The following is a 16,750-nucleotide window of genomic DNA, read 5'->3' as shown; positions in this document are numbered from 1 at the left end:
ACATTTATACCTTACTCCAGCAAGAAAACTTGTCAGCAAGTGTGTGCTACATGCAATTAAGAGCAAAGACGCAGATCAGAAAAAGCTGAAGTGGGAATAACATTCCTAGGAAACTCTCTAAAAACACCAAGGTACAAAGAGACCAAACTGAAAAAGCCAAAAAGTACAACACATAACAGGATACAACAGCTAAAGGATATAGTGTTTCCCATACACGATGTTCATCAAAAGAGGAAACTACATGAGAGATGCCGAAAAGATCCTGAAGTTTCGATTTTTTCCATCAGAGCTCTGCACTGAACTTCCAGTTCATCCTTAACCATCAGCACACCACCGCGCTGGGGGGGCTGCACCATATGGCTCACTTTAACCGCGTAAATTGTACGCTGTGACATGAATGGGATTGCTCCATGCAGACAGTCCATCAACAGTTTCCAGGATTTGGCGGAATGGGGATCGCACCAACCACTGGAGCCACTGCCGGAACAAGCTGGGCTTCAGAGAGGGGCAGCACAGAGTCAGGCTCTGGCTGCTCTTCTGCACCTCCGAAATCTGCTGGGTCACAACAAGTTCTGGCAGCATTTTAACCTGGATAACTCAAATTTTTATTCGAGTACTTTAATGCAACGGCAGTCTAACAGTACTTTTTCATACTGTTTTCCTGCACAGCACAGTAATTTTCAAGTTTTACAAGGAACACATAAATCTACAACAGCAGTGACTTGATGATACTTTTATTCCTGCTACTGGCAAGCCTCATCTAGTGCCAGTGACATTAATCCCAGCGTTCACTGGCAAAAAGAACTAAGTCCTGGTAAATGTAACTGAGGTGGCTTCATTCTGAAAGGGAATACTGTATTTAGCTTATATGATTGGTTTCCTCTTTTAACAAGAAATGGGAAAATATTTTCAGTATTCAAGGCAAAAAAAAGTATTTTTGGTTCATCACCAGTGACCAGCATCAAAATTCAGAGAAAAAAATTCCTTAGCGTTCTGATTACTGCCTAGTTATTCCCCAACCACATTTGAAAATCCAGCCTGCCCATTCCAGCATTTCAGTGCAATTTTTATTGACCTACTAACCTGTAACTCTGGGAAGCCTGGAGCTAAGAATGCAATAATGGCTAGCAAATACAAGTCTCCAAACAGAGTGTAATAACCTTAAGTAAACTACTGCCAAGCAAAAGTCCTGCAGATCAAACAGTTCCCACGAAGCCTTATGCTATTAACTAGCAAAAAAGTCCCATGATATCTCCATAGTCATGCACAATAACAGAGCACTGCGCTTCTGTTTACTTACATAGCTTATCTGCAATCCAGTAATGTATACAGTCAATCCCTCAGATGTAAATCACTTGTCTATTTAATGTTACTTCACTTGTTAAAAACTTTGCTAGCTTTCTAATGGTAAACAAGGGGTTTATCTGGAATATCAATTTTTAAGGGATGTAAAAATTTACAGTGGACGTTTATAAACCATTTCAAGTCGGGAGTCAATTTTGTATCATTACATGGAGAAGAAGAATTGCAAATGCATAAAGTTTACGACAACGTGATATTTGCATGGCTGTGCTTTTTTCCTGAAGGAAAATGCAAGGCCTGGTCTCGCTTATTCTACCTTACTTCAGTCATTTTCTGGGTAAACCCACCTCAGCATACAGACAGAGGATCTAACACCCTACTAAAGCCACCAGAATCAACAGCGGAGAGCCTGGTGGGACAGCAGCAGGTCACTTCCCACTCTGCATTCACTTTACACCCTATTGCTTTGTGTACTTAAACTCATCTCAAAAGGATCTCTTTTCAGCCCAGTGTACTTATTCCATCAGCACAGCCTCCTCCCGGTGACCTGTGCAATGTGGAGGAGTCAAGCTTTAAACCAAGGGGAATAAAAATAAAAAAGAAATAGAGCTCCTTAGGATGCTGCCGCCAGACTCGCAGCACAAGAAAACCTGCTGCCTCTGAAGCAACAGGGCTCGAATGCGGAGACACCGCCGGTCCCCTCCCGGAGGGGAAAAAAGAGGAAGAGGAGAGAAAGGAGGAAAAAAAAAAAAAAAAAAAAGAGGCAAAACAATCGCATTGCACTTTCCCCCCCGGCTGAGGAGGGCCAAGCCCCGGCCGGGTCGGGCGCGCACAGGGGCGGTGCGGGGCTCGGGGCCGGGCCGGGGAACCGCTCCCGGCGGCCGCGGGGTGTCGGTGCCCCGGCGGCGGCCCAGCCTTCCCCGCGCGGGGCGCTGCGGGCCGGCGGGGCGGGGAGGAGGCCGGGCCGGCGGCGGGGGAGCGGCGGCAGGTGCCTCCCCCCGCCCGCGGGCCGCGCCCGGCCCCGCACGGCCCCGCGTCCCCCGGGCGGGCGGGGGAGCGGCGGGCGCCGCCGGGGCCGGCCGAGGGGAGGAGACGGCGGCGGGGCGGGCAGGTGAGGGAGGGGAGGCGCGGGCGGGTCCTTACCTGCTGGGCGGTGGGGCATGCTGCGGCGGGCGGGGGCAGCGCGTCCCGGCGGGCCGGGGAGCCTGCCGCTGCCGCCCCCCGGGCCGGCCGCCCCGCCGCCTCCGCCGCTCGCCTCTTCCGCTTTGTTCCGCCGCGGCGGCTTCTGCTCCCGCTCCCGCCGCGACCGCGGGACGCGTAACATGTGCCTGGGGAGGGAGAGGGGGCGGGCGGGGGCCCGGGGTGGCACTTTCGGCGGGGCGGGGAGCGCGGCGGACGGGCCCCCTCCGCCCCCGGCCCCGCGGAGGAGCGGGGCTGTCAGATCCAGCCCATCTGCCGCGATCGCAATCGGTCGCAACTGAATGGCTCCGGCAAATCTGCGCCGGCAGCAGCAGGGGCTCGCCGCGGCGGGGGCGGGGGGGGAGAGGCCGGGCGGGGGCGGCCATTGTCTGCGGCGGCGGGGCCGGGGCCGCCGGGCTCCCCCGGGCGGGAGTTGCCCGGGGACGCGGTGTCCGGGTGTCCCCCCGGCGGCACCGGGGCAGCTGCCCTCCAGCCGCCCTTCTGCAGGGCCTGGGCAGCTCTGCCCCGTGCTTTTGCACAGCACCATGAGGGCCCTGATTCCACGTAGCCCCTAATTAAATGCTAATCTCAAGTTGACATCATTTCACGTGTCCCCAAAAGTCAGAGGAGAGGCCACCCAGCCTGGTGAGGCTGCCGGGGGTGTGACAGGGAGGTACCAGACTTCTGGGGGATGGAGAGTCACAGGCATACACGGCACGTAACTTAAAACCTCGTGTTTTGTGGGAAAACAGTTTCTCAAGAATCACTGAAAGCTTTGTCATCTGGTAGTCAAAAAAGCGCAAGTCAAAAATGATTCCCAGTTCCAATTGATCACATTGGTGCCATTTTCAGATGTGGTCAGATCATTTCTGGATACAATACGTTTAAGAGAACCTAAGTGGAGAGCAAGCAAGAGCTCAGGCAGGATTTTCTGCTTTAATTAGTGAGAGACAGGGGTCTTGGAAACAAAGTGAGAACACCTGAGATGATGGAAACGAGAGATAGCTGGGTATGCTGGAGGCAAGAGGCTGCAGGAAACACACGTAAATCCTCATTGTGCTGAGACAAGAATTAAAGGGTAAAGCTGTATCTGAGAATCAGAAATGAAAATAAATACTGGAGAAATAAAGCTTCAAAAATGCAGGTGGCAGGAGTTTTTCTGCATTTTGAATTTGGAGGCATCTCAGCAAAGGAGCGATATGCTCTCAAGAATGAATAAATCATTGGAATTAAATATAGCACCAGAACTAATACCCAGATTTTACTTAACAGATTGGCTGCAGCTGGAGACAGTGCATTTTGCAGAAGGAACCTCCTCCTGTTGTGGTACAGAGAGCAGTGTTTGCAGCCAACTACATGACTGTGGTGTTTTAGATAAACCGGTAGCCAGGTCTGTTAGCCTGCCAGATTTTCTTCCAGGTTGAGAATTCCTGTTTCCAGTGTAGAATGGGAACCTCCAAAATTATTTGAATATGTAAAATTTAAAGTGTCCTTTCCAGGACAGCAGCTTACACAGGCACCTGGGACTCTCCTGATTCAACGGTTCAATTTTCTGAGGGCTGATACAGAGTCCTGGGCTAGTCAAAGCCCTTGGGTTTAATTCAGTGTAATTTGGTGAAGTATAAAGCCTATAATGTGCTGCGAATCAGAGTAGATGATAGAGTGATGTTTTTGGGTACTACAAAACTCTGTTACAGAAAGCCGCAAAGAAGCGTGAGAAGGGAACTGGGCAGAAGGGCAGTAAAAGGTCAGAGTCTCCAAATCCAGCAGAATTTGGGAGCTCCAGATGGATTCTAACTGTCTGTTGGAACAGGGCTGTCATGGTTTAAGCCATGATCCTGTCGCAGTCACATAGCGCTGAAGTGATGTCTACTGACGTGCTTTAATTGCTTTGTTGTGCAGGGAAACACCTTGAGCCACTCTCCTAAGAGCTAATTTTAATTACTGACTTTAAAATATGTTAATTTTCTGTTTAAATAAAAATAAAAACATCCCAGTGTAATCACATTATAATGCCTGTTGCTTGCACAGTCCACCTAAACCGCCTACCGGATTCCTTTATAATTAACGATTGAAACTGCAAAGGCTGAACATTTTTTGAGAGTTGGGTACCACACGAGTGGCTGCACTGGATCTGCCCAAAAGGCCTGTGTAGCTCAGTATCATTTCTCTTCAGTGGCAAAACCCAATATCCAGGGAAAGACACATCGCCTTTCCACTTTCCAGCTACCTGGGAGCTCAGGGACTTCCTGAGCCTCTTTGAGTTTAGTTCGTCTCACTAGATCTCTTCCATGTCTTTGTCCAGTTTCCAGCTGAACCCACGTATGCTTTTAACATCCATGATACCCTGTTGCAGATGCTCTGAACCTTGCTTACATGAAAAATCTCTTCCTTTTGTTTTCAGTGTGCCACCTCTTAGTTTCATCCGATATCCTGTATTTCTTGCACTGACAGAAACAGTGGACAATCTGCTCCTCTCCACGCTTCTCACATTCTCAGCTCTGTCATTCCCCTGCCTCAGTTACTGCTTTTTCAGAGTCCAGAGTCTTAGTTGTTCCATAAATGAAAACCACCTCCTGCTTCTGATTACCCTTTTCTGCCCTCCTCTGAACTTTTCCAGTTCTGGTGCGCCTTTTCTGAAGCTGGGGGCCAGAACTGCAACTAGTGTTCAAGATGCAGTAAAATCACCCGCATAATTATGATCCCTTTCTAGGTGTAGCACTGCAGATCTTAAAATGCTGTTCTAATTTACTCAACAGATCTTTCTATCAGTCTGTAAATTATTGCCTAGAAAGCCTTTCTTTAAAGACCACATCTGTCTTTCCATAGTTCTCCTTTCCCGAATTCCTAGTGCAATCATTGATTTCACCAGATATGCTAGGTTAACCGGGACTATAGGAATGAAAACAAATATTGTTAGTTCTTTAATTATTTTCAGGCCTGAGCTTAAATCTACTGAAATCAAGAGCAACGGAATTGGATTCCTGCTCTGTAACTAGAAGTGATATAGAATTATAGAGAAATAGTATTTATCTACAATTTAAAGCTATAATTACAACTTGAAAGTATTTTTATGCACATCGAGCTGTACTGTTCCTGACAGCTGAGATACTGTTCTTCTGTGTCTCTTTTAGATTAATAGTATCTCAGTTTCATACACAGCAATAAGTACATGTTCTAAATCATTAATTACGTCTTGTCCCTAGGCTTGCGCAATTTTATCTAGCATAGACGTTTAGAAGATAATACACTAGTCTTCAAACAAAATTAATGATTTTTTGCTTACCATTGCTTTGGAAGGATACTAAACAGCAATGCTCGTACTTCAAAACGCTAAAATGAAGTGGCATTAGCTCGATACATTAATGGTAGCCGTAGTTTTAAATATAGAAACCTAACAGCTGGCACTGACAAATGCAGTAATTGCCCAGTATAGGAATTTTGTCATTTTCTCAGAGACACCAAGCTCCTGTTGGAGGGACAGATGCTCCTTGAACTGAATTCTGATTCTTGCCTGGCAGTGTACATGCAGAGGTGATTTACTTCTGCTTGCTGTTGCATTCCGCAGCTCCTTCAAATGGGAGACACCTGGGACAGAACAGGTACGCTGACAGGCTGGAAGTGACCAACTTGCTCAGTAATCAATAATGCCAAAATTACCGTGTAATCTTCAAGAGGGTCTGTGCTTCAGGGAGAAACTTCATATGTAAAAATCCGGGGAGAAGAAACCTTCAGACGGGTACAGTTTTTAATTTGCTTCTTGTCCTTTTTAATCGTGATTTATTTACTTAGGACTGAAGCTATATATTGGTGATGTAATACTAGATTTTCAGATATTCTACCTAAAGGTTACTAGCACTTAACACTAGCCGTGTTCCAAAACTCTGTTATAAACATGAGCAGGGTAGAGATCGCGTGCACTGATGTCATTTATAGAAACAGTTGCTCTTTCAGCCTGAGACAGGACACTGTTCAGTGAGACCTGAGGCAGCGCTGCCCTTTTGGGGACTTCAGTTAAAATATCAGGACGATTGCCTGCGCATCTGGGAAAACTGCCAGGCCAGGCTATTACACAAAAAGCTGCGCAGTAGAAGCTGATGGGGACACTCACTGAGCACCCTGCGCTGGCAGGAAAAGTCACAGATCAGTCACTCGAGGAGAGAATCCGAGAGGTTCTACAACAAGCTGGTCCCCAATAACCATGTTGGTATTTCCCAGTACAGTCCGGTAAGCAGGACTACAGGAAGACTTGACATCTGTTACCGTCAGCTCCTGCTGCTGATGGTTACGTTCAGCCTGAAAAATAGACTATCAAAGTTTTCTCTTGATCTCAATGGAAATTTAGAATTCAGATCCTTCATGGGAATTCTGAGTATCTTTTGAATTGGCTGAAGAAAGGGCCAGGCGCTGCCATTTGCACATTTCCACATTGCAGAACAGAAGTGAAAGGAAATCCTGACATTCCCATCAGTGGGAGAAGGACAGCAGCTGGCCATTTTTTCAAGCATTTATAACAGTGTTATTAGAGACAAGGAGAAGAGGGATGGAGAGTGCTTACAGCTTTTGATCTGTGTTTCTGGACCAATCTCTCCAGGGCTCTGCAGGAAGATAGGTACTTCCTTTGCATTTGATCTCTCTTCCCCTACCAGGAAGAGTGGAAGACCATAAAAATACAGGAAGCCTTAGAGGAACCACGCGATACATACTTGTTTCTCTCAAAAGGGCTTAAGAGGCTCTCGACTTGCCTGGCAGAGGAGTAAGAATCTGCTGTATGAAAATGAATATTGGATTTATTACGGCAGCATCCAGAACTGAACTGGGAAGAATTTGAGAGGTAGCATCAAACTAGCATCAGACCTCCTCAAGTACTGGGCAATACAAGCGTGTGCCTGTTCTGGCACCACGTGGAAGGAGATGGGCTTATCCCTCTGCTCTCTGTAAAGGTGCTGCATAAACTACAGCAAACTAAATACCCTGCAAAAGCTGGTGTCTCCTTGCTGCTAAGCATTTGCTGGAGATTAATCTAGTTTTTCTATTTTTTGCTAATTTAAGTTACACTTTCTAGACTCTGCTTGACTAATCAGGTGGTAATAAAACTAAGAGCTCTGTATTTTGCAAGCTTTTATTCATTTTTTTAAATCTATGGGGAATATCTACATAAGCAAGAGTTTGCAAATTCTGAGCTATGCTGATTTAAGTAGGAAAAAAATACGCTCAGGTCTTTAATAACTGATGAATGCTGCCTTATATTTGAAACCTGGTCCCTAGTGGAACCCATTACAATAATGTTTATACAGGTTTTTGCTGTAAATGCATGATATTTTCCCTACAGCAGAATATGTTGGAATTTACTCCTGATTAAAAAAAAATAACGTGCAAATGGGCCTTATCCCAGAATATGGGTTGCTATAGACATAATTATGTCCTTTCATTAATGAATAAAGCAATGGAAAATATAATCTGTTAACATAAAAAAGCATTTCATGCAGCAGGCAGAATCGATAGGAAGCGCACCCTGCATCTCCTGCAACGTGTGTAAACAGGAAACCAGCCAAATCCTACAGAATTAAAGGAAACTTTCAGAAAGCTGTGGATTACCTCCCCAAGCTCTTCCAGAGAGCTGATTACAGTCACTGCTAGAGAAACAGGAGACCAGGTGAGGCTCCTGCTAGCTACGCTAGGTATCCTGCTAGCTAGACAAAGGCTAGCTGCAGATCTAAACTTCTGCAGAACTAGACTCCTGCACATCTGGAGCTTTAGCTGCCAAGTGCACCCAAGGCCTGGAGAGCCCCGATGAGTGTCACGGGCGAAAGCGGGAAGATGACAGTGATGGATCAGCGCACACTTGACATTAAATAGCAGGAAGAGGTGATGTCACAGCTATCTACATCCGTGGTTTTCTCTATATTAAAAATATTTGCACCAGCAGATCAACATCAATATACTTTAAAATAAACTGTTTCATGAGAAGAGGGTAGAGCCCTTCTCTCCTCCCCTTGACAATACCCATCTCCTGACAGAGATCATTTACATGGACTTTATACTGCGGAGGGCCAAGGGCCAAGGACAGGAGTTGGAGGGGGCACTTCCAAAGACAGCTCTCTTTTTCCACGCGTCATCACGCCATGAACCATAGACACAAGAAAGTGCTTCTCCATCACGGAGCGTTGAATAAGATTGTCACCGAGCCTGCTTTAAGCTGTAAAACCTTTTAAAGATTCAAGCAGTGATGTGGGAACTTCATCCCCCAGATAGGAGTGAGCAGGCTGATAACACACAGTGCTGTGACATGAGACGTACAACCTTATTATTGATACACTGAAGTGGAACACAGAAGAACTCTGGCTTAGACACAGATCTCTTGGATAAGCTCCATTACTTAGAATATTCACGACTTTATTTTTCTCTGTAAAAGGGGAATTATGTTATTTCTGGTTTCATCTTTGGGGCTGAGGAGATGAAAACAATTTCTCACTTTGTGTATAAACTGGAACAATGAAGCCCTGTTCTCACTTGGGGTCTGAAAGTCTTGTTTTAATGTAATTTAGAAAAAATAAAAATGGTTGAGCATTACAGAATGAAATAGAAATGCTATGCTTGATTATTTAAATTCTCTTTCATGAGTGAAACTGATTTACAGGGAAAGGCGCTAACCTGACTCCCATGACTTCATGTACGTTTTCTCACCGGCCTCTTCTACGTCTGCCATCAGCACTGCCCTGTTTGTAGGCTTTATTAGTGAAACACATCAGTGACGTACCATTCCTTTAGAAATAACAAATTCATAAATTCTCCACTTCTTCTTCCTCGAACCCACCATCCCATCTAAACCCCCGCCTCACAACCTGCGCCTGTGCACTACTCATTTCTAGAACACATTTTGACATCCTGTTTTTATAAGAGCCCAAATTCTCGTTTGTTGCCTTGATGTAAATCCACGGGTTTTCCTCTCCCAAATAGGAAGCAGAGGCTCCGAGTAAAGATAGGGTTTTTCAGTCTTAGAGAAGACTTGAGGGCAATGTCACTGTTACTCATAGGAATTATTCTTTGCTCTGTGAATAATTCCAATAAAATCATTGGAATTATCTGAGGAGTGAAATATGATTCAATGTGAATAAGCGTGGCTGTGCCTAGACATTAGTGGAAGACTAAATTCAACCCCAAATAACAAAAAGAGACTGCAGAGAAGTTTCCCTTTGGAAATGTTTGATTTTTTAAAAAGGACTAGATGATCTCTGAGCAACAACAACCGATAATTGCATATGCGCTTCTTGTAAATTGTTACTTCGACCCGTTATTTGGTTTTGCATCTGAAAACTGAGGTATCATTTCGGATGAGTGGGGGGTCTGATGTCTCCCCATGCGGCCTGTGCTTTGGGAAGGGCCTGTGTTTCCCCCATGCGGCGCCGCCGCGGTTGTGCCCGGTGCCGGCTACCTGAGCCCATGTCTGCACTCAGGAGCCACAGACAAAAATCCTGCCATACACACTTCCCTTCAGATAAAATCAGCTCAAAGCATTTTTTTTTTCCTAACCCTAAGTAGCCACTAAGGTAGTATGCGTATCTGCATACACAGAAGAGTTTGTTCTTATAAAAAATCCAAACCAAACAGAGACCCATGCCAAGATTATACATTTCATTTCCCAGCATACAAATGAGGATCTAATTTACTCTGGGCTGTTCATGCATTTTGCTTTTAACAAACATCCATATGTCAAATAGACCTTCCATATACTTCCCTGCTGGAGTTTTTTTTTCCTTTCAACTTGGTAGGGAACATTTGTGATCCTTATTCTACCAAATATATCTGAAGAATATATTTTGCTCAAGGCTTTCTATTTTTTAATTTAAGAGAAACAAATCAATTCGTGGCTCTGGCAGTCTCGCTATTATGACAAGCATACATCTGTGCAAAAATACCCCAATCCCTAATTAATGTTATTAACATTTTTAAATTTAAATTGGTTAATTTATTTAATTTTATAAATATGACCAGATGAAGTTACTTTTTGAAGAGCGCTTTTTCATCTTTTGTCTGCAGTTCTGATATCTGCGTAGTTTAGCATAGACATGGAGATATTTGCTTGTTTCAAAATAACTTTATATTCAGATCGTTCCAAATCCTTTATGTAATGACTTCAGTAACTGAGGCTTGACACTTCACTCCTGACTCACGCAGCGCTGATGCCCAGTGTTAATGGGAGTTTTCTCCAATTAAAGGAAACAGGCTGAGAGTCATATTCTTTAAAATTAATACTTGTTACTATGAATGTATAATTCAAAAACCATCCCAGGTCATATTTCTCGTATACCACAGCGCATAAAATTGAGCTTAATTTTAAGTCGTCTTAGTAAATACTGCACAGAAATACGCCCAGTCAGAGTTAAAATGACTCATTGTTGAAAGAGATTTGGTTATTGATCAGGTAAAGAGTTGCACATAAAATGGCTATCAATCAACTTTAATCAGTTGAGGTCAGTTATTTTATATGATTGGTGGAACCAATAAATTTTGAACAGCTGTAAACTTTTGTAAGATGTCTATTTTACTTTATATTTCTTTAAAAGACAGTGATGAGTCTTGAACATTGAGATAAATTATACGGAAATAGGCACTTCTTTACTGCAACAAGTGTTCTAGCGGCCATCCAGTCTTTTCCCTTAGTTACCAGTTTAGTATTTATAGTGGACTTATGTCATATATAGGGTTCATTTGTAACCTTTAACCTATTCTGTCTTACTTTTCTGTGATCCTATTAAAAAATATGATTTATAAGGCAAACAGTAATACACTTGCTTTTCTATATACTCGTATTCACGTTACTGTCATCCAGCTCAGTCGTGAAAAGGTATCTTTAACAAGTGCGGTGGGAGACGGGCATTGTGACGGGGAGTCAAAGGAAGCGAGGGGTTTCCATTCACAGATAATACAATGGCGGTGCTTTTTGTGGCCTGTAACTACATCTGCACTGCTCACTGAACCATCCAAATTTACACTCAGCTAAAGAAAAGCACATTTGGCCAAAAATCAGATACATTTTTAATTGGTATCCTAATGCGCATATTCAAATACTAATCCCTGGTAGAAATGCATATCTGAAGCAGTATTGTGAACTGTTATACAACTTGGTAGCCTTATATGGTTTTTATCTACATTTTTGTGTTAATTTATTCACGCATAAAGTCACAAATCCAACGCCTCAGCTTTAGAGAGGCACGTGTGATGTTATAATGTTAGTTGGCAACATCTGAGTACCTGTGGTGACTGACTGACTCCTAATTGCCAGACTGGGTTCTGCCTTGCCTCAGCCAGCCTCGCCTCCAAACACTAAGGAAACTGGAAGGAATACATCAGTGCTTTCATGGATTTTACAGATTTATCATATATATCCACTTCTGTATCCAGCAGTGGTGTAGAGATGTAGCAAAAACTACCTCCAAAAACCACCACCCCCAAAAGAACACAGCAACACAAAAAAATGTGAAAGAGATGAGGCAGGTGTTAGTGGCTAATAGCACAAAACACCTTTGTCCTGGCTTTATCCATTGCCAAGATGGTGTGGCCAGACAGTTGGATCGAGAAGCAAAGAAGAAGGAAGCCTCGTGCTCTTACAAACCAAACCAACCAACCAAGTCAAACCAAACCAAAGCAAACCGAACCAAACCAATCTCTGCCTGCTGATCATGGGGTACAACAACGATTTTGGAAGATAACTCATTCCAAATACAGTCTAGAACTCATGTTCACATCATAGACCAGAGGCAATGTTTGTTATCAGAAACTTCCAGAAAGGGTTAAAACGGGGTGTCAGCCCCAGGACCTGGCTTGCTTTGACCTTAATTCCGCTCGGGCCAAGTTATTAAGCTCCTGACAAGAAAAAGATACTTGTGCAGAGCATGACCTTATGTAGCTGGGGTGGCATTTGGTTTTTTTCACAGCCTTCTTTACTGTAATATCATACATAGGGTTTTTCATTTGTTTGCCATGCAACTTATTCCACTAAGATTAGTCCTTTTCTAGTCAAGCAGTTTAAAGCTAATCACAGTTGTTATTTTAATCTGTGCTCACCATTAAGAATTCTTGCAGAGCTCTTTTGCTTGTTAGCAATTATGGTCTCCCAGTGGAAGTTTATGATTACAGCAGAAGCAACCTGTTTAATGCTTGGCACCTCTTTAGTATACAAGCATTAAACCCAGGAGCATAGAAGGATGCTAATGCTGGTCATGAAAAGTATAGCAAATCTATTTAACAAACTCTGTTTTGAAAATACAGCGTTGGAGAAATGCCATGCAGTCCTCATGCACATTTGTGGCCCTCCCCCTCTGTGTCTTTCATTACTGTAATACGGTAATTAGGTGCTGTTGATCCTACATTCATTTTATGATTGTCATGTGTGACATGCAGGATATCCTCGTGCTGTTACCATGACAGACTACTGGTTCCAGCAGCACTAATAATAAAATTCCTTTGAAAGGTCTTAAGAACGGAGTCTGACCCTTCCATATTCAGGCAAGCATCCTATGCTGAAATACGAATTCTTTCTGCTGTTAAGGGAACTAGTAATTGCTCTCACTGATCCATGTGTCCAGACTTAAAAATTATCATCTACTGTCAAGGTCAATTAGCAAAGACTGCAGGAGCAAATTTCTGCTTTTCATGTTGATTGTCCATGTGATTCTGCCATAAAAATTATACATAGAAATAGACATTAGCTGAATTAGAGTATTAATAGACTATGTGAGAAAAACCACTGCAGGGGAATCCCCTACCCCTGACTAAACTCTATCCTATTTAAATTTCTTTCCAGACAGGGTAGAGCAGAGAAATCTAAAATAATCCAGTGTTCTGGTTCAAGCTGATACAGGGAGATGCGCAATCACTATTGGACATCACCTCCAGTGATAAATGTTGGTGATTTGCATCAACGGGGGTCAAATTTGTCTCATGTTGGATAAATTCATTTTGTTCAAACTTGAGAAATGGGAGAACCACTGACAAGCCAAATATGCTCTCATTTTCATCATTCTTCATGTGAAAATAATTATTATAGAATGTTCAGTGTAAGAAAAGCTGTGTTAAAAAAAGTCTGCATTTCCACATAGTAGTGAGGTACCTTCACTCATTGTTGTAAAGGTTTTAAAGAACAGAACATCTGAAGCTGGGCTAGAGGTCTATTTTAGTAGAAAGCTATAAAACGTGACCTGACCATAGTCAGTTCTCCTGGGACGGCAATTACAGCAATAAATGTTCCACAGCAGATGCTAATGCCGTGTATAAACAGTCGTCCTCTAAAATGAAAAGAAATTTTTGCCCCTACATGTCTTTTAGGGTCCCATTGTACGTGTGGAAATGTAAAGGAAATGTAAAATTGATATGCGCACCATGACATCGGCTTTAGTCTCCTCTGTCTTAGCCTGGCCGCTATAAATCTGGCCGGGCTGTAAGTAACGCTGAAGGAGCTAAATAGTCAGAATTTGTGTCTGTCTGTTTTATTAGCTCGCCTGGAGTAAAGTAGGGGTTATCGGTCAATGTCAGGTTCAGCGCCCAGTGACCCACTGGGTTAAAATCATGGTAGTCACAAATCAAGAGCATAATGAAGTCTGAGAAGAGGGCTATGCTGATTTATTAGGACATCTGTCTGGCTGTAGGCAGCCTAGTACGGCCCCTGCGTAGGGCGAGCTATTAGCATAATCCTCACCATCAAACATTTTAGAGATTTAAAAGAGAGAAATAAAGTGTTCAAAGAAGACCGGCAAAACCAGAAGGGTTTATCTTGTAGTGCTTATTGTAAGTCTTAACTTTTTATACCAATGCCCCATAAAAATGATATTAAAAATAAATTAATATTAAAAAGAAATTACTGTCTTCAGTTTTCAAAAACCACTGGATTTTCAGAACACATCTGAATGTCTGTTCATATCAACCCCTGCTACTTTTCAAAGACTTTTTAATCTTTTAATTTTTTATTATTCGTTTATATTTAACCATAGTAGTGTCATCCACATATAAAGTTATCACCTTCATTCTCACAAAAATAATCTCCCAAATTCTGTAATCTTAAACATAAACTTCAATTTTTTGTGGCCACTTTTAAAGGAAAGCAGGAATTTTACACAGACTTTCTGAGTTTTGCCTGTAAGACTAAGTCCATATCACAACTGCTGTATGCTGTAAATACTGTAATACTACTTTATATCCTATAGGCCAGGAAGTTTGTGAGCTGCATACCAACTCCTACTGCCATGTGCAAAGCTACTATTTTTTGTACATGAGAGGCATTCAACTGAAAAATCACACGGATCGTTATTTCTTCCTTGATCAGAACTAAGGTGAAATAGGTTTTAATCTATGAAGATTAAGTTATTCCCTGAAGACTACTTTATATTTGACTATGCATTAATAAAGATTGTCGCCGCTCATACGCCTTCAGAAAAAAAAAGTTAAATATTGCATTTAAAAAAATATATGGCTGTGAAGGTTGAATGAGTCTCATCACTGGTATTATTCCATTTCCTCTCTATTAATAGTTATTCCAGACAGGAATTTAGCTTTTAGCTATAAAAATATGAGGTGGTGAGTAGTTAATAAATAGATACTAAATACTTAAGAAAATACAAAGTAAAAGCAAATACTGCAAAGCGCTGTCATCCAGATCTGTTTAAACCAGCTGTGATAACAACAATTCTATACAAATGACAAGGCTGGAAGAATTAATTTTAAAATGATCAAGAGATAATTAACTCATTAAGGGTGTGAGACTTCTGAGGTTTCTGAAGAGTAGGTAATTTCTTTGCTATTTTTACCATGTCATACCAGAACAGCCCTGAGACAACAGCTAGAGAACAGTACTGCTGAAATACAATAAAGAATCTATAGATCAAGACATTATTGCCGTGACGTCACTGTTATGAATGACGCTTGATCAATTTTGGAAGAATGCAAACAATGCACAACCTCTCGTCCTACCTAACGAAGGCATCAGCAGCCACCCAGCAGCAAAGCCACTGAAGTACACTATGTAATAAAATTGCTGTTGCAAAGAGGAAACTATGTCTGGAATGAGGTGAGCACCTTTTTGTGAGAGCTGACGACCTCCCCCTGCGAGTAGACGACATTTCCTAGACCAGACCAAAGCATGGAGGTTTGCAAGGTCCTATAGCCATCTTACCAGAGGGACGCAGAGTTTGAGGAGATCTTCAAAGTGCCCGTGCAGTTATCACACGTGCTGTACGGCAGAGTAGAAACACCCACTAGCTGCCCACCAGCATGTGGAAATCACGGCTTTGCTTAAGCCAGAGTTAAGTCTGGGCAGCCTGCACTGAGCAATGTGAACAGAGAAGAAATAGAAAATATGGACAATCAAGAGTAGTGCAAAATTTTACACCCATGTTTATTTTACTTTCACAACTCTCAGTTCCTCATGCTGACAGTTTGTACGCCATGCAGTGGAAACACCTATACTCAAGAATATAAGACCATTTCTTAAATTCAGTCCAATTAAAAGAATCTGAAGTAGAGTTAACACCCGCTGCTTAGAAAATGAAACATGAGGAACCCCGTGCATGAGTGTGACTGCCCTGATTAGCAAAGGCAAGATTCAACTCATGTGTGATCCGTACTTATTTCACTTAGGTAAGATTTGCTAGTCTGCAAAGCATTAAAAAGTGGAGAAACTAAATACCCAATCATTTACTTGAACTCAAGAATGAAAACTATGGAGTGCAGTATTTTTTCCAAAATAGCAACATAAATAAATATGTATGTGAATAATACTTGCCTCCATAAATTCCAGCGTTGTTCTTCCAGCTGAGTCACTAAATGCTCTATGTATTTGTTTGAGTCCATATATTCCTAAATGAAAAATGATTAAAGGTTAGTTTTTCAATGTGCAAAGCATTTGTAAAATTTTGAGTAAAAGACAGTCGGAGTCAGTTTGTGGAGTCCACTTTCATTTTGCATCCAAGGTTATCCCATGTACACAGAAATCACAATGATGTAAAAATCTAGATTAAAGCCAAATTTGGATTCATACCAAGTGTACAGGGCAGTAGCACAATACATTTTTCAGAGATTATTTGAGCGGAAGACAAAAGGCGGTGAGGATATTCAAGCTGCAAAAATAAATTAGAATACATATGAATACGTATACCCATATTCTAAGCCCAGAATTATCTTCCCTCGATCCAGACTGAAAAATAGCTTCTCAACAGTGGAGTCACCGTTTTGGTGCACGTTTTGTTTACTTTAGGTATAAATCAAAGTGAACCCA

General features: G+C 42.6%; 1 protein-coding gene across 1 annotated transcript in view; it reads right to left on the bottom strand.

Annotated features, from left to right (window-relative positions):
- NCKAP5 (NCK associated protein 5) overlaps nt 1-16,750 on the bottom strand; it is a 392,253-nt gene that overhangs the window by 248,360 nt on the left and 127,143 nt on the right. The window contains 1 exon segment of the mRNA XM_054208458.1: nt 16,255-16,332. Coding sequence (XP_054064433.1) covers nt 16,255-16,332 — 78 coding nt within the window.

Source organism: Rissa tridactyla, chromosome 7 (genome assembly GCF_028500815.1).
Source record: "Rissa tridactyla isolate bRisTri1 chromosome 7, bRisTri1.patW.cur.20221130, whole genome shotgun sequence".
NCBI lineage: Eukaryota > Metazoa > Chordata > Aves > Charadriiformes > Laridae > Rissa > Rissa tridactyla.
This window is presented reverse-complemented; position numbering and strand designations above follow the sequence as displayed.